At 45.6% G+C, this 22,795-nt stretch overlaps 1 protein-coding gene across 3 annotated transcripts in view; it reads left to right on the forward strand.

Annotated features, from left to right (window-relative positions):
- The window catches only part of nin (ninein (GSK3B interacting protein)), a 205,002-nt gene extending 187,386 nt beyond the window's left edge, over positions 1–17,616 (forward strand). For 2 of the 3 annotated variants that reach the window (XM_072489779.1, XM_072489778.1), the window contains 4 exons: positions 6,874–6,987; positions 11,439–11,639; positions 15,620–15,733; positions 16,679–17,616. In XM_072489779.1, the coding sequence (XP_072345880.1) occupies positions 6,874–6,987; positions 11,439–11,639; positions 15,620–15,733; positions 16,679–16,891 (642 nt within the window). In that variant the 3' untranslated portion in view covers positions 16,892–17,616. Of the gene's footprint in view, positions 1–6,873; positions 6,988–11,438; positions 11,640–13,901; positions 14,594–15,619; positions 15,734–16,678 lie in introns of those variants that run through there. The other variant, XM_072489781.1, reaches the window with a different exon arrangement.
- The last annotated feature ends 5,179 nt before the right edge of the window (positions 17,617–22,795 follow it).

Genomic DNA, 22,795 nt, shown 5'->3' on the forward strand with positions numbered 1-22,795 from the left:
CCGCAAGATTTTATCATTTTTGATCTTGCCCCGCTGTGTGTTATTGAACATGAAGGCTACCGACCGTTGGTCAGTGAGGAGAGTGAATCTCTTACCGGCTAGGTAATGCCTCCAATGCCGCACAGCTTCAACGATAGCTTGGGCCTCCTTTTCGACGGATGAGTGTCGAATTTCAGAGGAATGAAGGGTGCGGGAAGAGAATGCCACGGGTCTGCCTGTCTGGTTTAGAGTGGCGGCAAGGGCGACGTCTGAAGCGTCGCTTTCTACTTGAAAAGGCAGTGACTCGTCCACTGCGCGCATCCCGGCCTTGGCGATGTCTGCTCTGATGCGGGCGAAAGCGTGTTGTGCCTCGGCCGCGAGAGGGAATTGGGTGGACTGGATGAGTGGACGGGCCTTGTCCGCATAGTTTGGGACCCACTGGGCGTAGTAGAAAAAGAACCCCAGGCAGCATTTGAGGGCCTTGGGGCAGTGGGGGAGGGGGAGCTCCATGAGGGGGCGCATGCGGTCGGGGTCGGGCCCGAGAAGTCCGTTTTGGACTACATAGCCGAGAATGGCTAACCGGGTCATGTTGAACACACACTTCTCTTTGTTATAGGTCAGATTGAGAAGAGTGGCAGTGCGGAGGAATTTATCAAGGTTGGAATCGTGGTCCTGCTGGTCATGGCCGCAGATGGTGACATTACCCAAGTACGGAAAGGTGGCCCGCAAACCGTACTAGTCAACCATTCGGTCCATTTCCCTTTGGAAGACCGAGACCCCGTTTGTGACGCCGAAAGGGACCCTAAGGAAGTGATAGAGCCGACCGTCGAAGGCAGTGTATGGACGGTCCGACTTCCGGATGGGGAGCTGGTGGTAGGCGGATTTCAGGTCAATTGTTGAGAAGACCCGGTACTGCGCAATCTGATTGACCATATCAGATATGCGTGGGAGGGGGTACGCGTCGAGCTGCGTGTACCGATTGATGGTCTGGCTGTAGTCCACGACCATCCTCTGTTTCTCCCCAGTTTTAACCACTACCACTTGGGCTCTCCAGGGGCTGTTGCTGGCCTCGATAATACCCTCCTTAAGCAGCCGCTGGTCTTCGGACCTGATGAAGGTCTTGCCTGGGTGCTGTACCGTCTGCTCCTGGTGGTGACGGGCTTGCAATCCGCAGTTAGATTGGTAAAGAGGGAGGGGGGGTCGACCTTGAGGGTCGTGAGGCCGCAAACGGTAAGGGAGGGTAGGGGCCCGCTGAATTTGAGGGTTAGGCTCTGGAGGTTGCACTGGAAGTCCAGGCCCAACAGGAGTGCAGCACAGAGATTAGGAAGGACATACAGGCAGAAGTTATTAAATTCTACACTCTGGACCGTGAGAGTGACTGTACAAAGACCTCGGATTGGGACTGAGTGGGATCCGGAGGCTAGGGAGATCCTTTGATTGGCAGGATGGACCGCGAGGGAGCAGCGCCTTACCGTATCTGGGTGTACGAAGCTTTCGGTGCTCCCGGAGTCCAGCAGGGTCGAGGTCGCGTGGCCGTTGATTTTCACCGTCGTCGACGCGGTGGCCAGGTTTGTGCGGGCGATATTGGTCCAGCGTCGTTGAAGCGAGCTGTGGGTAGTCGTCGGATGCTTCGGATGGCGAGCGTATGCGGTTCCGATCTCGGGATATCCGGAGACACTGTGGGGAACAAAATGGCGGCGCCCATTGCGGGGTCAGGACAAGATGGCGGCACCCATGGCCGAAGGGGGATAAGATGGCGGCGTCCATTGGTCGCACATGGCCCTGGGAGAAGATGACGGCTCCCATTGTGCGCTTGGCGTGGGGGAGGGGGCGATAGCGGGCGCGATCGCAGCGGCTGCGCGGGCCTGGCACACAGCCACAAAGTGGCCCTTCTTACTGCAGGATTTACAAACGGCAGTGCGGGCCGGGCAGTGTTGGCGGGGGTGCTTCTGCTGACCGCAGAAGTAGCAGCGGGGACCCCCGTGGGGCGCGGATCAGTGTGCGGCGCAGGCGTATTGGGACGGCAGGGCCCCAGCTGAGGAGGTCGTCGGCGGGGTCCAGGAGGGGTAGAAGGGTGGGCAGCGCGGTGGGAGGGGTAAGACTGTACATTATGGGATGCGACCATCATGGAGAGCGTCAAGGTTTTCGTCTCCGCTAGTTCGAGCGTGGCCCCTCCAGTAATCGTTTTGGATGCGGTCCGACGCAATTCCCGTCACGAAAGCATCGCGCATGAGGAGATTAGCATGTTCAGCCGCCGGAACGGCCTGACAGTCACAGTCCCGGACGAGTGGAATTAGGGCGCGCCAGAAGTCTTCGATGGACTCACCAGGTAGTTGCGAGCGGGTGGAGAGTACATGCCTGGCGAAGAGCGTGTTCGTCTTTTGAGCATAGTGTTCTTTAACGAGTGCCATTGCTTTCACGTAATTTGAGGCGTCTTGGATCAACGGGAACACGCTGGCGCTCAGTCTGGAGTACAGGACGTTTATCTTCTGAGCCTCCGTTGGTGCAGGGTCCGCAGCGTTGATGTAGGCCTCAAAACAGGCTAGCCAGTGAATGAAGTCTTTTCTGGCGTCGGGCGAGTGCGGATCCAGCTGCAGGCGATCTGGTTTGATTCTGATATCTATTCTGTGGAAAAATCTGACTGCAATAAATTGATGCGCAATCAGTTGCACAAAGACGCAGATTGGGTACAACTGAGGCTTTATTACAGTCAGGTGCGTGGCCTGCTGCTGCAGCTGGAGAAATGGCAGGGCAATGGACGTCACGCATATTTATACAGATCCTAGTGGGCGGAGCCAGCCAGCAGGGGCTACCGGCGAACCTGTAGTGCAGGTCCTACCTTACATCATCCCATAATACAGTGCTTCACCACATGGCTGAACAAAGTCTCCGCTGGTGGGATGGATGAGCCATGCAAATTGCCATTCAGTTCGGCAGGACTGGAAGATACCACCGGAGGCGAACGATAAACCGCCTCCGCTGCCGGGGAGGGGTGATGGAAAATTCTGCCATTGCATCGGATAAGCAGGTAATTGAGTCATGTAATCAAGGGTGGTTGCTAAATTTGTTTGTTATTGGTATACTAAACCTTTGTTTAAAGGTGTATTATGAAGATAAGTATATTTAGTATGAAATAAGGAATGGTATTGAAGGAGTGTTGGTGGTAATACTTTTGGGAAATATTTTTATGAAAACTTTTTAACAAAAAACAGAATAACAATTAAACAGTAAGTGTCCCATCCCCCACCCCCTCTTCCCTTACAATAGTAAAACTTGGTTATTGAGTTTCCCCTGACCCCCCCTCCAACCGCTAACAGAACTGTAACCAGCTCTTTAAAGTACAATATAAACAGCTGCCATTTGCGGGGAAATCCTTCCACTGACCCTCTCACAGTAAACTTAAACTTCTCGAGATGTAAAAACTCCATCAAGTCATCCAGCCACGCCGAGGCGCTTGGCGGTGTAGTCGACCTCCAGCCCAGGCGGATCCGCCACCTTGCCAGCTGTGAGGCAAAGGCCAGGATGCCTGCCCCCGTCCAGAGTTCCGGCACAACCAAAACCCCACAAATCGCTACCAATGGGCAAGGCTCCAACCCAATGTTCAGGATTGTCGCCATAGTCTCAAAAAAAGGACCTCCAGAAGTTCGCCAGCTTTGATCATGGCCACAACTTGTGGGCATGGTGTGCCGGGACCCCCAGACTCTGATCGCATCTATCACCCGCTCGTTCAAAAAATCGACTCATTCTAGCCTTTGTAAGTTGTGCCTCCCGGAACACCACTTTCAGCTGGAGGAGACGGCCTCGCACAGGACGAGGTCGAGTTCACCTCCTCGGTGCCTCACTCCAAACCGCCTCCTCCAAGTGTGGACCCAGCTCCTCCGTCCAGTTTGCCTTCCCACCGTCAACAGAGCCCATCTCCTACCCCATCATCCATTAGTATATACCTGACATGCTGGCTACCTCTGAACCAGAGCAGGATAAGATCCTCTCGAGCAAAGTAGAAGACTGCTTCATTGGAAAGGCTGAAAAGTACTTTTTGACTCAGCTGCACACCTGGAGATACCTGAACCCATCAACGTCTGTGAGCCCATATTTTCCTTTCAGTTTCCCTAAGCCAGCAAACCAACCTTCTAATAATAGGTCTCCCACTTTCTCTGAACCTTTATCCTTCCATTCCCTAAATTTCACATCCGATCTAGCCAGTTCGAATAACTGATTCGTAGATAGAGGTTAGCCTAGAGGCAGCCCTCAAGTTAAAATAATGCCGGAATTGCCTCCAAATTTTTTACCTGGCTACTACTACCAAGTTAAACGAGTGTTTATTTGGTACCACCGGTAACGGAGCTGATACCAGTGCCTGTAGGCATGCTCCCCTCACAGACTCTACTTCCGCTTGAACCAAAGGCTCATCTGAATCTCCGAACCACTCTAGCATCTTTTTAGCATTAGCTGCCCAATAATGGTATTGAAAGTTTGGCAAGGCCAAACCGCCTAATCGTCTCTCCCTCTTGAGCAACATCCTCCTGATCCTTGGCCTCTTACCTGCCCAAATAAACCCAGTCACCGCGGTGAAGATATGGGATCAGTTGAGGAGGCATTTTAGGGTGGAAGGGATGTCTGTTCCAACGCCGCTGGAGCGATTGCTGCTTCCGGAGGTGGAAGGGGAAGGAAGAATTGGGGATATATACAAGTGGCTGGGGGAGCAGGCAGGCGAGCTGGTGGTGAAGATCAAGGAGAAATGGGAAGTGGAGTTGGGAGGGGAGATCAATTGGGGTGCGGCACTGCGTAGGGTAAACACGACCTCTTATGCAAGGATGAGCCTGATACAGTTTAAGGTGGTGCACAGGTGCATATGACTCTGGTGAGAACGAGTGGGTTCTTTCAGGGGGTAACAGATGAGTGCGAGAGGTGTGGGCGGGGGCCAGCGAATCACACACATGTTTTGGGGCTGCAAAAATTGGGAAGGTTCTGGGCGGGATGTTCGCGGTCTTAGCCATGATAGTGGACGAGGAGGTGGACCCGGACCCATTAGTGGCGATATTTGGGGTTTCAGAGAAGCCGGAGCTCATGGAGCGGAGGAAGGCCGATGCTGTGGCCTTCACCTCTCTGATTGCATGGTGGCAAAATTTGCTGGAGTGGCGGTCGGCATTGCCACCCGCGAAAGCGGCTTGGTTCGGTGACCTATACAACTTCCAGTGGTTAGAGAAGATAAACTATGAGTTAAGGGGCTCAAGCAGGGGGGTTTGAGAAAAGGTGGGGGATGTTTGTGACCGTTTTTGAGGAGCTGTTCGTCGCTGGGGAGGGGAGGGGTGAAAAAGGGGAACAATCTGCACAGACTGTATAGTTGATTGTTGGGAAGTATATTTCTCGTGGTGTTTATTTGATGTAATCTGTTTTGATGCATGTTTGTAATAAAATACATTTATAAAAATTTTTTTTAAAAATAAGGCCAGTCAGTCTCTCTGGGGAAAAAAAACCTTGGGTAAGAATATCGGAAGGCACTGGAATAAGAATAAAAATCTCGGCAAGATATTCATTTTAACCGATTGCGCTCGGCCTGCCAGGGATAATGGGAGACCGTCCCATCTTTACAAGTCAGCTTTGACCTTTGCCAACAGATTTGTATAATTCAACCTCCAGAGTTTCCCCCAGTCCTTTGCTAACTGGGCACCCAAATACCGAAAATTACTTCCAGCTAGCCGGAATGGCATCCCCCTAAACCCAGCCCCCCGCTGCCTCATCAACCCAACCACAAAATATTCACTCTTTCCTATATTTATCCTATATTTATCTTGTAACCAGTAAAGGCCCCAAAACGCTGCAAGACTCCCATAATGTTATCTATTGATGCCTCAGGATCCCTCACATTTAATAGGAAGTCATCTGTGTACAACGACACCTTGTGTACCACCTCACCTCTAACTATTCGTCCCCATGTATTCGAGGACCTCGGGCCATGGCTTGTGGCTCTATTGCTAGTGCAAACAGCAAAGGTGACAACGGACATCCCTGCCTGGTACCCCGGTAAAGACGAAAGGTGTCGGAAGTCACTTTGTTAGTGCAAACATTAGTAAATGGAGCCGTATATAACAGCTGCACCACATTACAAAGCCCGGCCCAAATCCTAATTTTTCTAAAACCACAAACAGAAAGTACCACTCTACCCGGTCGAACGCCCTCTCAGCGTCGAGTGCGATTATGATCTCCGGGACCGACCCTCCCCAAAAGCAAGCACCACATTCAACAAGATAAAAGCAAATTATTGCAGATGCTGTAATCTGAAACAAAAACAGAAAATACTGGACCAGCTTTGACAAAGAATCATCCAGAATCAAAGCATTAACTCCCTTTTCTGTCCACAGATGCTGTCACACCTGCTGAGATTGTCCAGTATTTTCTGTTTTGCACCACATTAAATAGTCGTCTCACGTTTGCTGTCAACCTCCGCCCCTTTTCCATAACCCATTTGGTCTTTCCCCACCACCTCAGGCAAAAGTTAGTAATAATTAATCCTATCAACAGTGCACAAGAGGTCCAAACATGATATAGTTGTATTGGTATCGGGGGGAATTGAGGTGCTTGAGAATTTGAATAACAGGAAGTAGGGAGGGTAAGCAAAAACCTGTGTAGTTTATCTGTCGACTTTTGAAATGTTTCTGTATGCAATCTAAAATTAAAGGGCTACACAAAGTGTTCTAAAATAGTTATTAGAAAAGGAACAGCAAGAAAAGATAAAAATGGATTTTCAGTAATGCACATGCTGTTACTTAAGATCCTGACACCACTATGCATTCACAGTCAGAAGCCAAGGCTGACTGTTGTTCCAAGATAAAGTAATTTCTCTCGAGTTCAATGTAGTCTCCATTTCTGACACAGAATTAATTCTCTTGACAGATTAATGTGATGGCCTCGCTTGAACATGAACTGAAAGTTCTCAATGTTGAGAATGAAACGCTGCGAAAGAAACAGGCAGGCTTGGAGAGCCAATTAGTGGAGACTAGTGACAAGGTATGCACTTACGAAAACAGAAAAATGATGGCTTGGATTTTGCAATGACAATTAAACTATTAGTATTTGCCACCATTGCCCCACTGAGCTGACAAATTCAGGAGTTCACATATGCACAGAATCCAGAAGTTGCTGTCAATGATTAACATTCCTTCAGAGTATACGGTGTTGAGTTCACCCAGCCGCACTGCCCTCCAGAGTGTAATCCCTGGCAATAAATTGATGAAAACTTCACTTTTACACCGTTGGTCTCATTTGTAAAAGCTCTTGAAAAGATTACACCTTGCTGAATGGGGTGTAATTGGGTTTTGTCACTGGCGTATTAATTAATAATTACTCCCAAACACCCTCACTGGCCCTGAAAAGCTAATTTTACATTTGTGGAATGTCAAATTTCTCCATTGTAATTTTTAAAATAGAAAAGGTAACATTTTTAATTTTATTTTAGCTTCCAGCTTAATCCAGTCGATCATTTATTTCACTATCGGAGAATTTAAATTAAAAGTGAAGGATATTCAGTACTTTTAGCTTTGTGGTTTGCCAGGGGCGGCATGGTGACACAGTGGTTAGCACTACTGCCTCACAGCTCTAGGAACCCCGGTTCAATTCCGGCCTCGGGTGACGCTGTGTGGAGTTTGCACTTTCTCCCCGTGCCTGCGAGGGTTTCCTCCGGGTGCTCCGATTTCCTCCCACAGTCCAAAGAAGTGCAGGTTAGATGGATTGGTCATGCTAAATTGCCCCTTAGTATCCAAAAGGTTAGATGGTGTTATGGGAATAGGGTGCAGGTGTGCGCTTAAGTAGGGTGCCCTTTCCAAGGGCTGGTGCAGACTCAATGGGCCAAATGGCCTTTTTCTGCACTGTAAATTCTATAATTCTATCTGTGAGAACGTTTCAATATGATTGACTGATTATCCTGCTCGCTGACAACACTGCTGCTGGATGCCCTGAGATCCTCTTGACCTGGTGCCAGTTTTAAACTGCCATTGGAAACATCGGTGTCTGCTAGATCTTTGTGGGTAGTTTTTTTCAAGATCAGCACTGAGCATGTTGTTTACTACTGACCTTAAAATCCAGCTTTACGAGATTTTCCAGCCCGTTCCACCAAAGTTGACCCCCGGCGGTGAGTTCCCTGGTGTCAGGACAGTCGAGTCATGCCAATTCCCATTGACTTCAGCAAGACTGGAAGATTTTACCAGTAGGCCATAGGTTTTGCCTCAACCAAAAACCCTGCAAGTAATTTCCAGCACAGCTTTGTAAAGAAATTGCTCCCCCGCTTTCTTCTGAATTTAACCCTGTGTAGGTGGCCGAGTGTTCCCATCCTACCGCAGGAATCAGAATTTGATGAACCCAGCCAAAGGCCCGGTGACTTTGGGCAGGAGTTCCTGGTCCTGCGAGACCAGAATATCCCAGCCTACAAACTGCCCTAGATTCCCCAATTGTTGAAACAGTTGGTTTTATCGACCATATCCCATCCTTTAAAACTTTTAATCACCTTTCTCATACAGCCACATTATCTGTTTGTTCTAATGGAAACCCCTTAATTTTCAAGTTCTTCATAATATCTCTTATTTTTCCATACCAGATGGCACCACAGTGAATTGGTGTTGTACTGTCTCTGAAGTCGCAATGTCATTCATGTAGAGTGAAACCAAGTACTTCACTACTGAGGTCTTAATTAGGTATCATACACGCTCCCAGCTTGTACATCATATATCTCTATACCTATTATGTATATGAGTAAATGCCTGTGTAAAGCCCCATGGAATGTTTTTCTACATTATCTTGATTAACTGTTGCTGAGTATATGGAATTTTAAAACTTCTACTTTTTCTAATTCTGGATTCTGAGACCATTTGCTTCTCGAATTGCGACTCTGGCAGTGATCAGCCCAGAGCAGGCATTAATCCTGGAACCATTTAGCTTGTGTGGTTATTATACTGGCTTTTGTATACACCCACTGAATAATTTTGGGATAATTGTTAAAATGATAAACACTGAAGTGAGTACATTGTGAAAATTTGGATTATGCCTTATGCTATCAGCTGCTAGCTTTACACATTGCATGTATGACCACATACTATATGGCAGTGGTAACATGGAAAATGTTCCGAGAAAAAAGTAATTAATTTTGATCATCATGTTTTATTGAATGTTACAATAATAGGCTGTAACATGGAATCTAAATTATCTGTAAATAGATTATCACAAAAACTCAGGTTATATTGATGTTTCAGAGAAAACGCTGAAAACCTAAAGGGCAATTTCATTTTCAAAAATGTTCTTCTAGAAACAAAATGCCACAGAATTTACTGTTGCATCTTTTGAATAATAACAAGTTGGACTTTATCAAAAAGACATAATCTTCCATAGCAAAGATTTTCATGTGTAGTCTTTGATTTCTTGCCATTTCAAGGTATGCTTTAACTTAAGGGTTCAGTTGTCTTTTTAGAGTTTGAATTATGAGCAAACCCGAAGAGCATGATGAAGTGATACTTGAATCAAAGTGACATATACGTGTCGGACCCAGCGGGGGGGGGGATGATGGAGGTTATGCGAATTTTGAGGAGGTTCGGGGAATTTTCGGGGTATAGGTTAAATATGGGGAAGAGTGAATTATTTGTGATACATCCAGGGGGCCAGAGTAGAGAGATAGAAGGCTTACCGCTGAGGAAAGTGGAAAGAAACTTCCGATTCTTGGGGATTCAGATCGCTAGGAGCTGGGGAACCTTGCACAGACTTAATCTGACACGGCTGGTAGAACAAATGGAGGAGGACTTTAAGAGGTGGGACATGCAGCCTTTATTGCTGGCGGGCAGGGTGCAAGCAATTAAGATGATGGTCCTCCCGAGGTTCTTATTTGTATTCCAATGTCTCCCTATTTTAATCACCAGGACCTTTTTTAATAAAATAGATAGGAGCATTACGAGCTTTGTGTGGGCAGGGAAAGTTCTGAGAGTAAGGAGGGGGTTCCTTCAGCGCAGTAGGGACAGAGGAGGACTGGCACTACCGAACTTGGGAGATTATTATTGGGCCGCCAATGTGGCAATGATACGTAGATGGATGATGGAGGGTGAGGGAGCGGCGTGGAAAAGGCTGGAGAGAAGGTCCTGTAAAGGGACGAGTCTAGAGGCGCTGGTGACGGCACCGCTACCGCTCTCACCTAAAAAGTACACCACGAACCCGGTGGTGGCGGCAACACTGAACATATGGGGACAGTGGAGGCGACAGAGAGGGGTGCGGGGAGCCCTGGTGGGATCCCCTATCAGGAACAACCATAGGTTCGCCCCAGGAAGAATGGATGGAGGATTTCAGAGCTGGTACCAATTGGGAATTAGGAAGGTGGGAGATTTATTCATAGATGGGACTTTTGCGAGTTTGGGAGCATTGGAGGAAAAGTATAAGTTACCCCGGGGAAATTGCTTGAGATATATGCAGGTTGAGGGCGTTTACTAGACAACAGGTGAGGGAATTTCCGCGGCTCCTGACACAGGGGATACAGGACAGGGTGCTTTCAGGGGTGTGGGTCGGAGAGGGCAAGGTGTCAGAGATTTACAGAGAGATGAGGGAAGAGGGGGAGGAGTCGGTGGGCAAACTAAAAGGAAAGTGGGAAGAAGAACTAGGGGAGGAGATAGAGGAGGGTATGTGGGCTGATGCCCTAAGCAGGGTAAACTCCTCTTCCTCATGCGCCAGGTTTAGCCTGATTCAATTTAAGGTGCTACATAGAGCACACATAACGGGGGCAAGATTGAGCAGGTTTTTTGGAGTGGAGAACAGATGTGGGAGGTGTGGCGGGAGCCCGGCAAACCACGCACATATGTTTTGGGCGTGCCCGGCACTGGAAGGATATTGGAAGGGAGTGACGGGAGTGATCTCGCAGGTGGTGAATGCCCGGGTCAAACCTAGCTGGGGGTTAGCTATATTTGGAGTTGCGGAAGAGCCGGGAGTGCAGGAGGCGAAAGAGGCCGGTGTCGTGGCCTTTGCGTCCCTTGTAGCCCGGCGCAGGATCCTACTCATGTGGAATGAGGCGAAACCCCCCGGACTGGAGGCCTGGATAAACGATATGGCGGGGTTTATTAAACTGGAGCAGATAAAGTTTGCCCTGAGAGGATCGGCTCAAGGGTTCACCAGGCGGTGGCAGCCATTTCTCGACTACCTAGGGGAACGTTAGAGGGAAGACAGATGACCAGCAGCAGCAACCCAGGGGGAGGGGGGGAGGAGGTTTAGTTGAGTATAGGTCAATAGAGAATGAGGTTTTGTTACTTGTGTACTATTATTATTATTATTATTGTTAAAAAGTTAAAAATTTCTGTTTTGTTATTGTTATCGTTTCGCTTGTTTTGTAAGCGGGAAAAATGTTGTTCAGGGAAAAAAATTTCAATAAAATATATATATATTTTTTAAAAGTGACATAGTGCAACTGGCTAAAATGCCGAATTTTCTTTATTACTTAGTTGCTACAGTCCAATTCAAGCCTGACATTTAGCCAGGCACAGAATCTTCGAGAACTACAGCAACTGCGGGAACAGGTCTGTACCATGGTGCCGGAAGAACAATTAGCGCAGCTTCAGCAACGTCTGAGCCTTGAGGAAGTTCAATGCCGTCAGCTACAAGAGCAACTGGACAAGAAAGTCATGGAAAGCAATACCCAGCAGGTAAATATCGAGCAATAATCTAGATTATACTAGAACTTCCGAGAAGAAAGTCATTAGTTTTGATCATAATGTTTTAATCAGTGTACAATAATAGTCTGTAACATGGAATCCAAATTATCTAGGTAAATAGAATATTGATTTAACTTTTGTATTGTGAGATGATCTGGATTTGCACTATATTCCCTAATGCCTTTCGAGGCTGAATTAACAATATGGTATGAAGCATTATTTTATTCCGACTTTGATTAAATTATTTTTGTTCTAATCCTTGCAACACTAAAAATTTAGTTCACTTAGGCCCATTGGTCCCAGCCTTTTCACAGCAACAAAAGGAATTCTAATGATTTAGCTGAATGTTTGTATGTTTTTACTTTTTGCAGCTCAAGAAAATTGCAGTGGTGATAGGCCCAATTTTTGCCAGTTCTGTTGCACAGATTATAGTATGCACAATAGGATTTTATGGCAAAAAATTATTTTGGTAGCTTTATTTGTCTATTGGAAAAGGTACTTCAATACTGGGGCATAATCAAATTATCCTCCTTTGTTCTTAATTAATTCAATGCTTAAACACTTTTGACCTGAACCGAAAATATTAGAAACACTTCTTGCAACTTATAGTATGGTGGAGCCTCAATTGTCAGGGCTTCTGCTCTTATTCTGCAAATTTCTATTAATTCCATGAGAACACACAATCATTAATTGTTAGCAACACACTCGTGTTTATTGGTCCTGGCAAGAAATTAACAGCTGATCAGTCAGCACACCGGTTTCCCATCCATCCCGACCAAGCTCCAGTCATTAAGCTCCCACAGACCGGTGACTTTTCCTCTACTACAGGGATAATTGTTGAACACAGTAATCATTCACCTCCACTTAAACCATCGGGAGCCTTTAAAAGCACCTATTTCTGCTAGAGTGTGACATTAAAACCAAAATAGTACCGGCCTGCTTAAATGCACATTCCCTGGTAGTTCAACTGATGGGACAGCTGGTCCACACCAGCTGGTTATACCAACAGGGCCAGCAGAGGGAGCACTGCTGAAAAAGCCTGTTGGCGAGAGGGAAAACGAGAGTGTTCAAACGTAAAAGCAGTAATCAGCAGAGTAATTTTTTAATTCTTGATCATTCTCCTGATATGTTACCCATTTAGAAAAGGGTTGTCTTCAATATAGCATGCTGTGAATTACCCACAAATGCTGAGTTCTTGACTATGTTGATGTGAAGAAGTGATGAGTGAAGGCTGCTTCTCAATCGGGCAGGAGAAAAACATAGTTGTCTCTAAGCTGTGTTCCTGAACATACCAGCAGAGAACACCGTTAACAAAGGATACCAAAGAGGGTCAAACAGTTGGAAAATGGTCCAAAGAAACGGGGGATGAAAATGAGAAGATACCAGCAATGGTAAGGTGTTTGTACCAAAATTCCCTCTAACCATGCACCAACTTATATTGTCCTGGGCGGGTCACACATAAAAGTCGGTCCCTTTAATTTACCACATGTGTGGCCATGTAAAATATTCAACAGGCTTGAACACACAAACATATCAACAAGCACAAAACAACAGAAAAAGAGGGTATGTTGGTACAAACCTTTCAAAAAGACCAGAAAGAACATGGAGTACAGCAGCTGTATAAAAATGAGTGTGAAGAAAACTAGTTCTATTCTATGTGGGCAAAGAGAGTAGGTGGATTCTGAGAAGAAAACATATTCTGGATGAATGTTTGCATCTGATTGCTATGATTAAAATTACATTTTTAGGCTCTTCCAGTGATTCAATTGATTAAGGCTGTGAATAACTGAGCTGGACAGGTCAGCAAGCTCCCATTTTCTATTCGATCTATTTGCTTTCACTGCTCGCAGTCAGGGTGGTGGCAAAGGTGGCATTTGTGTCCTGGCTTAAGGTAATAGAAACAACCAGAGCTCCCCATTCTTGACCCAAGTATAGTGACCCCTTGCTGAAAGTATGGATAACATATGGACATTGGGTGTGGATAAGATTGGGCCATGATGTGATTATCTTGCAGCATGTACATCAATTCCCTTAATTGAAGAGCATATTTTTACCCAAATAAAACAATGAGTTTCTGGTTATATTTTAACCTTTGGTCAGATTACTTTACTATAACAGCAAAGTGTTTTTAATTTGTTTCGTTTCGTCTGTAATGGTTTTATAGTGGTGATGTGTAACTATGAATAATGTGGGATGTTGAGACAATTCATACATAATACAGGGTGAAGTGTACCACTTACATTCTTTCTGTAGGCCCTACCACCGGAGCAACGAGCAGTGCATGCTGATACCTACAGGAGGATTGGGCACTTGTGAAGGCTTTCGTTGTAAACAGCTTTTTATCATGAGTAGAAATTCTCCTCGGAAAAAAAGAATATTTACACTTATGTTTTGGTTAAAATATATGGTGTTATAAATTATTCTTATTTATTAAGTATTTGATGTAGGAATGTGATTTTTTTTTAAAGACCTATTATTGCAAAAGTGCCACGTGTAACATTTTATTTAAAATATGTAACTTTTCTAGTGTTGTAGATATCCATCACAATTGTCAATAATGTATTTAAGTTTCAAACTTGCACATAAAATGAATTTGTTTTATTTCATGTCTTCTACTATATATGTTCCTACTTTTAATTGCAGCCTTAAGTTACAGGCCATGAATGTCACCATAAGCTCTTCCAACTTGGAGAATGTGTGAATAGTCTGGATTTTTTGATTACCTATTCCGAGAAAATGGATGCCTAAATTTAGCATTTTGTAAATGTTTTTCTATTCTGTACCTACTCAGTTACTTTGATGTTTGGTATCAATAAATCTGTTTCTTACACTTTTTCACACCTAAATTAAAAATACTTTTCCTTCTAGCACTTTAGTTCTCTGATTGATATGGATACCCCCACTTTGTTATATTTTTTATTTTTGCAATAAATGTGTGATTTTAATTGTGTGTGCATTCTTATATAATTCAGTATCGATTTGGAGATGGTGGAAAATACTAAATAATGCAATGTGAATCATTTGAAAAATAGCATTGTATGCAGTTTTTCATTGGTTCAAATTGTCTTTGTCTCAACCATAGTAGACACCTAACCACAGTAAATCAATTAGAATAGTTTTAAGTTGTCTTTTTTTCTTTGATTTCATAAATCTTTGTATTATTTACACCATAATTAATTTGAACTGAGAACTTGCTTTCAAATGACTGTTCAAGCGGCATGGTAGCACAGTGGTTAGCACTGTTGCTTCACAGCTCCAGGGTCCCAGGTTCGAGTCCCGGCTTGGGTCACTGTCTGTGCGCAGCCTGCACGTTCTCCCCGGGTCTGCGTGAGTTTCCTCCGGGTGCTCCAGTTTCCTCCCACAAGTCCCGACAGACATGCTGTTAGGTGAATTGGATATTCTGAATTCTCCCTCTGTGTACCCGAACAGGCGCCGGAATGTGGGACTAGTGGCTTTTCACAGTAATTTCATTTGCAGTGTTAATGTAAGCCTACTTGTGACTATACAGATTATTATTGTATTATTATTTTTTAAATGTGGCTGACCTGCCATTTGGAACATCAACTAACCAAGTTTTCTCTCACTCCCAAATATTATTTGCTTAATAATATCAGTGAGGGTTTCTTCACCAAATACACTGTCATTGAAGGCATATTGCTTTCCCTTCATTGTGTTGTTCGGGTGAGAGTTCAAACATATTTTTAAATAATTGTCTGACCAGCAGTAAAAATGTTAAATAGATGCCTGTTGAAATTCGGTTGAATAAATGATGTAAACTAAAATTATATAAATCAGTTGTGGATTTTTTGCCTTTTCTGTGAAATTCTATTTAATTAAATATTGTATCAAGTAGCTTTAAAAGTATTACCTATATTTTGAGGATTTTGTCACATAATTAGAAATAACTTCATGGTTATGGTTTTGGCTTTATTTTTTTGACCCATCAACAACGTATTTAATATTTTTCTTAGGAGGCATATGAACGATTGCTAAAAAAGATGGAAGAAAGGATGCAAGATGTTGAAAATAAGCTAAGGAATATGAAATTACTTCTTCAGGACAAAGCCATCCAACAGAAAGAACATGTAAGTTGCATTTAATTGTTAGGTTTATTGTTGTAAAGGACGTGGTTAGATTAAACTTTGTCTCATGTCGTAATAGTATTAGAAAAGAATACTGTGATAGATCGCCACTCTTTTTTTAAATGCGCAATCATTTTACTTGAGCATTGTTTTAAAAAAGATATAGGACTGAATTTAACATTCCCCCACTGACAGGTTTCCGTAGAATCCCCACAGTGCAGTAGTCTGCATCGTGTCTGCACCCACCCTCCGAAAGAGTGCTCCACCTAGGCCCGCCCTAGCCCAGTAGCCCTGCGTACTGAATTAATTGTGGCCAATCCAACTAACCTACACATCTTTGGACTGTGGGAGGATACTAGAGCACCCAGAGGAAACACACGCAGACATGTGGAGAACGTGCAATCTCCATACAAACAGTTACCCTAGGCCAGAATCAAACCCAGGTCCCTTGGGCTATGAGGCAGCAATGCTAACCACTGTGCCAGTTTGAAGGTAGGGCGGACATGATAAATCCAGCAGGCCAATTATTGCCTTTAAGTATGTATTAATGACCACTTAAGGGCCTCCTCCCAGTGCCTCCAAGATTTAACCAATGGCAGGGAGGCCTATACCAATCACCAGCCTGGCAGCTTTCCTTGCATGAACTGATGGTGGATAGGTTGGGGGGCGGAGCAAAATTAATGAACCCCAGAGCCATCGCGAAGCCTTTTCCCCAGCTTTAACAACCCCCAGGGGTGCAGGGACTCTGGCGCCTCATTAAATCAAGCCAATAGAGTGAGAATAGAATAACATTTGTGAATGTACTCATATGTGGTTTAATCAAATCAAGAAAAATTTCACTGATGAAACAAGAAAAGGCAGTCATTAAAGACTTCTATAATGTACGTCTATTTAAGCAGACAACAAAAATGAATAGCATTTATAACTTTACTTACTATTCATTCCCAGCTGTCAAAGAATGCTAAAGCAGATGAAAAAGTCAAGGACTTGTATGTTGAAAATGCTCAACTCCTCAAGGCTCTTGAAATGTCTGAACAGAGACAGAAGACAACAGAGAAGAAAAACTACCTGCTTGAAGACAATATTGCAGGCCTTAATAAAATTCTCAAGAACCTGTCAGCGCCATCATTGTCTGCAGCCTCAACTCATTATTCATCCTAATGCATTCTATAAATAAAATCACGAGGTGCAGTGGAAAGAAGCAAAACACTTGAAACACTATTGCACTTTACAGATTGAATATTTATTTTAGCAAGTGCTTAGTTTTTCCGGAACTCCAGTATTTTATGGATTTCAGAAAGGAAAACCCAAAAAAGGTGCTGAGCAAGAATTACATAATACTGCCCGAAAACTGTTGTTTCGAAAAGATCGGCTGCTCCAATTCACACATTTCAATAATCAGATATGAACTGCTTATTACCTTTTTGAGATCATGTTCTTTTTAAAGAACTGCTGTCCGTAAGTGGGATATTTGGTTTGATTAGTTTTTAAACATCTTTGACCAAAGAATACTGTAACTGGGAGAAAAGCCAATCAAAAGCAGCTGTTGTGCTGGTGTTGCAAAAGTAATGTGTATTTGTAAAAAGGACCAATTTTGGCTTCTGTATTATCCAAAGTATTAATGGCGATAATTTAAATGTAAAAGATTGTTCTATGTATAACTTGTAGTAGAGTTTGTATGCCAGAATATAAATGTGAATCAGTCATGTGTTCTAGAGAAATAAATGTAAATATTGTTGTTTAAGGTTAGACTATGCAGAAGAATCCAATCAAATGTGACAGTATTCATGTTTTAAAATTCTGGAAAATCTATTAATATGCAGAATTTCAAGGAGTATCAGGCGGCCTAATATTTAATTTTGTACTAAATAAACATTATTTGTATTAGAAAACAAAACGTCCTTCAAATTAATGTAACAATACAGATAGATTGTATACGGTGTTTGTAAGCTATAAATGTACATTTTCATCCATAGGACCATAAGACATAGGAGCGGAAGTAAGGCCATTCGGCCCATCGAGTCCACTCCACCATTCAATCATGGCTGATTTCAACTCCATTTACCCGTGCTCTCTCCATAGCCCTTAATTCCTCGAGAAATCAAGAATTTATCAACTTCTGTCTTAAAGGCACTCGACGTCCCGGCCTCCACCGCCCTCTGTGGCAATGAATTCCACAGACCCACCACTCTCTGGCTGAAGAGATTTCTCCTCATCTCTGTTCTAAAGTGACTCCCTTTTATTCTAAGGCTGTGTCCCCAGGTCCTAGTCTCCCCTGCTAATGGAAACAACCTCCCTACATCCACCCTATCTAAGCCATTCATTATCTTGTAAGTTTCTATTAGATCTCCCCTCAACCTCCTAAACCCCCATGAATATAATCCCAGGATCCTCAGACGTTCATCAAATGTTAGGCCTACCATTCCTGGGATCATCCGTGTGAATCTCCGCTGGACCCGCTCCAGTGCCAGTATGTCCTTCCTGAGGTGTGGGGCCCAAAATTGCTCACAGTATTCTAAATGGGGTATTCTAAATCCATGTAGCTCCTCTGGTGAAGAATTCTGTACACTGTCGAACTTGCTATTTAAAGCTGTGGCTAATCCCATATTGATATTTTTTACAATTTATAGAACCTCAAACTTTTTTGATTACACCAAACTATTTGTTAAAAATGTACTTTATTACAAACATGTACAAACCCACTCCACAAACTCAGTCCACCCCTCACCCCCCCCCCCAAACAACGAACAGTTCCTCATACATTGTCATGAACAACACCTATCTCGAAGCCCTCCGCTGACCCCCTCCACTCAAACTGGAGAAAGCCGTACAAATCCCCCAGCCAGGCCGTCAACTCCGGTGGCATATCCATCCTCCAATTTAGCAAGATCCTTCGCCGGGCAATTAGAGGGACGAAGGCCACAACATCATGCCCTTTCCCTTCCATCAGCTCCGGCATTTCCGATACCCCAAAGATCCGCTACCATTGGGTCCGACCTGATCTCCACCCCCACAATCTTAGATAGAGTCGCAAACACTGCTTCGCAGCATCTCTCCAGCTTCTCGCAACCCCGAACATGTACGCATGATTCGCCGGCCCCCTCCCACATGTCCCACACTCATTGGCCACCCCTTGGGAGAACCTACTCCTCCTCTCCTAGGTCATGTGCACCATACGTGCAACCTTAAACTGGATTAAGCTCATCCTCGTGCAGGAGGAAGCTGAATTTGTCTTGCGCATCGCCTTGCACCACAGTCCCCAGCCTATTTCCCCCCCCCCCCCAAACTCCTCCTCCCATTTGTTCTTGATCCTCACCACCTGCGCTACCCAACCACCCGTATATATCCCCAATCCTACCTTCCCCCAACTCATCTAGGAGTAGCAGTTGCTACAGTGAAGTATATTCCAGTAACCTGGGAAACGCCCTCCATTCCTTTTGCGCAAAGTCACCTGCATATATCTAAATTCAATCCCCCTCGGCAACTCAAACCTCTCCCGTAACTCATCCAGACCTGCAAACTTCCCTTCCAAGTACAAGTCCCTCACTTTCTCCAGCACCGTCTCCCTCCACTGCCCATTAATCCACCCTGGCTTCAACCTATGATTCCCCATGTCAACAACGACATCCCCTCCAACTTAGTGTCTCCTCAGCTGATTCCACACCTTGACCGTCGACTGTACGGCCGGGCAGGAAAGTGGCTGTGAGGAATGTCAGATCAGCCAAGATCCTATTGAATGGCGGAGCAGGCTCAAGGGGCTGAATGGCCTACTCCTGTTCCCATTTCTTAGTCTTACGGACAGCGAACACCCCGTCTCGTTCCCCTGTGCAGTCCAAAACACTGAATTCATCTCATTTGTACGCACACTTGCCACCGGGGCTACATACAACAGATGCACCCATGCCACAATCTTCGGGTCCAACCCAAACCTGCCCAAAATTGCAAATAAATTCCTCCACTCCACCTGATCAAAAGCATCTGCATCCATAGAATTTCTGGCATCCCCGATGAGTCATAACCACATTTGGCACCCTCCTTTTTTAAAAAAAGTATTTTTATTGGAATTTTAACACAATATCAAAATTTACATAACACATAGATCCAGATAGACATATGGACGATAAGGGAATAGTGTAGATGGGCTTTACAGTTTCACAGGTTGGCGCAACTTCGAGGGCCGAAGGGCCTGTACTGCGCTGTAATGTTCTATGTTCATAAATTTTAAAAACAGAAGAACAACAAGCACATCAACAACATATATATCACAGGTTGTCCCTGCATCTGTGACCATAGTTTTCATAATCACGTTTCCTTAGTGTACATAGTTACAAAGGGAACCTTTTATTTACATTCAAAGGTTACTAATGCAGGACTTCCTACCAGCAAATTCTTTTTTTTTTTTTTATAAATCTTTTTATTGGCATTTCCCATATTTCTAAGCAGTTGTATATATACACATCACGTTTTTCTCGCCCGTGCTAATTTCCTTTATTATACAGAGAGGTTTAGTTTGTCCATCGTTTAACTGACCCTTTGTGCATTTTGTTGCCCTCTGGATCAGTCTATGGTTCCTCCCCCTTCCCCGTTGCGCCCCCCCCCCCCCCCCCACCTAATTCTTATTAGGTTACTCCTCGTTGCTGGCCTCAAACAGGTTTTGGAACAGCCCGACAAACTGCTCCCAAGTATCCAGGAAGCCTTCCTCTGACCCTCGGGTGGCGTACTTAATCTTCTCCAGGTGGAGAAATTCCGAAAGGTCAGCGAGCCAGTCTGCAGCTGTGGGTGGTGCTGCTGATCGCCAGCCGAGCAGGATTCTCGGCGTGCGATTAGGGAAGCGAGGGCGTTGGCCCCCTTCACCATGTGTAACTCTGGCTGCTCCGATACCCCGAAGATTGCCACTATTGGGCATAGCTTCACCCTCAACCCCATAACCCTGGACATTGCCTCTGAGAAGGCTGCCCATAACCCAGCAAGCTTGGGGCAAGCCCAAAACATGTGAGTGTGGTTGGCCAGGCCCCTCTGGCACCGCTCACATTTGTCCTCCACCTCCGGGAAGAACCTGCTCATTCGGGTTCTGGTCAGGTGCGCTCTGTGCACCACTTTGAGCTGCATTAGGCTCAGCCTTGCGCAGGAGGAGGTGGAGCTCACCCTGCTCAGTGCTTCGCTCCAGAGTCCCCATCCTACCTCTGTCCCCAGTTCGTCCCCCCATTTTTGTCTGGTCTCGTCCAGTAGAGTCCGGACTCTGTCCAGTAGCTGTCTGTATATTTTCCCACATAGCCCCCTCGTTGCTTGCGCCTATCAGGTCCTCTACATTTAACACCCTCCTGCTCTTGCTCGAGAGCTGCCGTTCCTTAACAAAACCCTCAGCGACCACTCCTGGCACACATCCCTCCATCCTCCTGTCAACTACCTAGCCAGCTCTTTCACATATGCATTCAACAACGAAATGGGCCTGTACGACCCACACTCCAATGGATCCTTCCCCTACTTTGGGATTAACGTAATCAACTGCTGTGTCAGTGTTTTTGGCAACTCCCCCCTTCTCCAACACCTCACATCCCAACAAATGCAGTGCCAATTCTACAACATCTTATCAACCTCTGCCGGGAAGTTATCCGGTCCTGGAGCCTTCCCCGACTTGATCCCCCCAATGCAGTCATTCACCTCCCTCAGCCCCAGAGGCTCCTCCAACACCTGCCTTCTTTCTCCAACCTTGGAAACTTCAGCCCATCCAAAAACGTTCCATATCCCATTCCTCTCCACCTGACTCAGCCCTGTACAACTTCTTGTGGTATACCCTGAAAACCTTGTTTATCCTCCCCGGCTCTGACACTATCTCCCCCTTCTCTGCCCATACCTTAGAATTTCCCTAGACGCAGCCTGCCTCTTCAGCTGGTGAGCCAGCATTCGGCTCGCCTTCTCTCCATATTCATTGCACCCCCTCGCCCTCCGTAGCTGTCCGACTGCCTTTCCCATCGTCAACCTATCAAACTACCCCAGCAAACTCTTCCTCTCCACCAACAGCTCTTTAGTGAGAGCCATGAGTATCTCCGGTCCACCTAGACTATCTCGTCCAGCAACTGTCCATGCTGCTCCCTCATACTCCTATCCCTGTGTGCCTTGAACGAGATAATCTCTCCTCGGACCACCGTCTTCAATGCCTCCCAGAATGTGGCTGCCAACACCTCCCCATTCTGATTAATCTCCACGTAATCCCCAATCACCTTTTCACAAATCCCCTAATCTGCCAAAAGACCTGAACCTAGCCTCCAGCCCAGCCTTTGCACCTGCCCTGAACTAAGTCTCACCTCCAGCCAATTGTTCTGATCTGAAATCATGATTCCCGCATACTCCGCCTCCACCACCCCCATCAACACTGCTCGACTCACCACGAAGAAATCAGTTCTCGAGTATGTTTATACACCGGTGAGAAGGGTTCCTAAACCTCCATGGATCAACCATTCCCATGCGTTCCATAAACTCTCTCAACTGCTGCGCCATCCTCAACCTTATCATTGATTTGGGGTTCAACCTGTCCACCTTCAGTTCCATCACACAGTTAAAGTCTCCACCCATAATCAGCTGGTGCGTGTGTAAGTCCGGGATCATTCCCAGTAAACCCTTCACAAACCCCACATCATCCCAATTTGGCGCATATACGTTGACTAGCACCACCGGTGTCCCCTCCAACGCCCCACTCACTATTGCATATCTACCCCCGGGTCCTGCACTTACTTGGCCTCCCCCGCAACTTTGAATCAAATCCCGAGTGAAATACTTGTCCCACCCATCCCTTCCTCAACTTAACCTGATCTTCCACCCAAAAGTGCATCTTCTGCAAGAAGATCACCTTCGCCTTCAAACTCCTCAGGTATGCAGAAGCCTGGATAAATGATATGGCTGGGTTCATAAAGTTGGAGAGGATTAAGTTCGCCTTGAGAGGGTCTGCACAGGGGTTCTACAGGCGGTGGCAACCGTTCCTAGACTATCTCGCGGAAAGTTAGAGGAAGGTCGGTCAGCAGCAGCAGCAGCAACCTTGGGAGGGTGGATGAGCAAGAGATAACATGA

The sequence above is a fragment of the Scyliorhinus torazame genome, chromosome 2 (genome assembly GCF_047496885.1).
Source record: "Scyliorhinus torazame isolate Kashiwa2021f chromosome 2, sScyTor2.1, whole genome shotgun sequence".
Taxonomy (NCBI): Eukaryota; Metazoa; Chordata; class Chondrichthyes; order Carcharhiniformes; family Scyliorhinidae; genus Scyliorhinus; species Scyliorhinus torazame.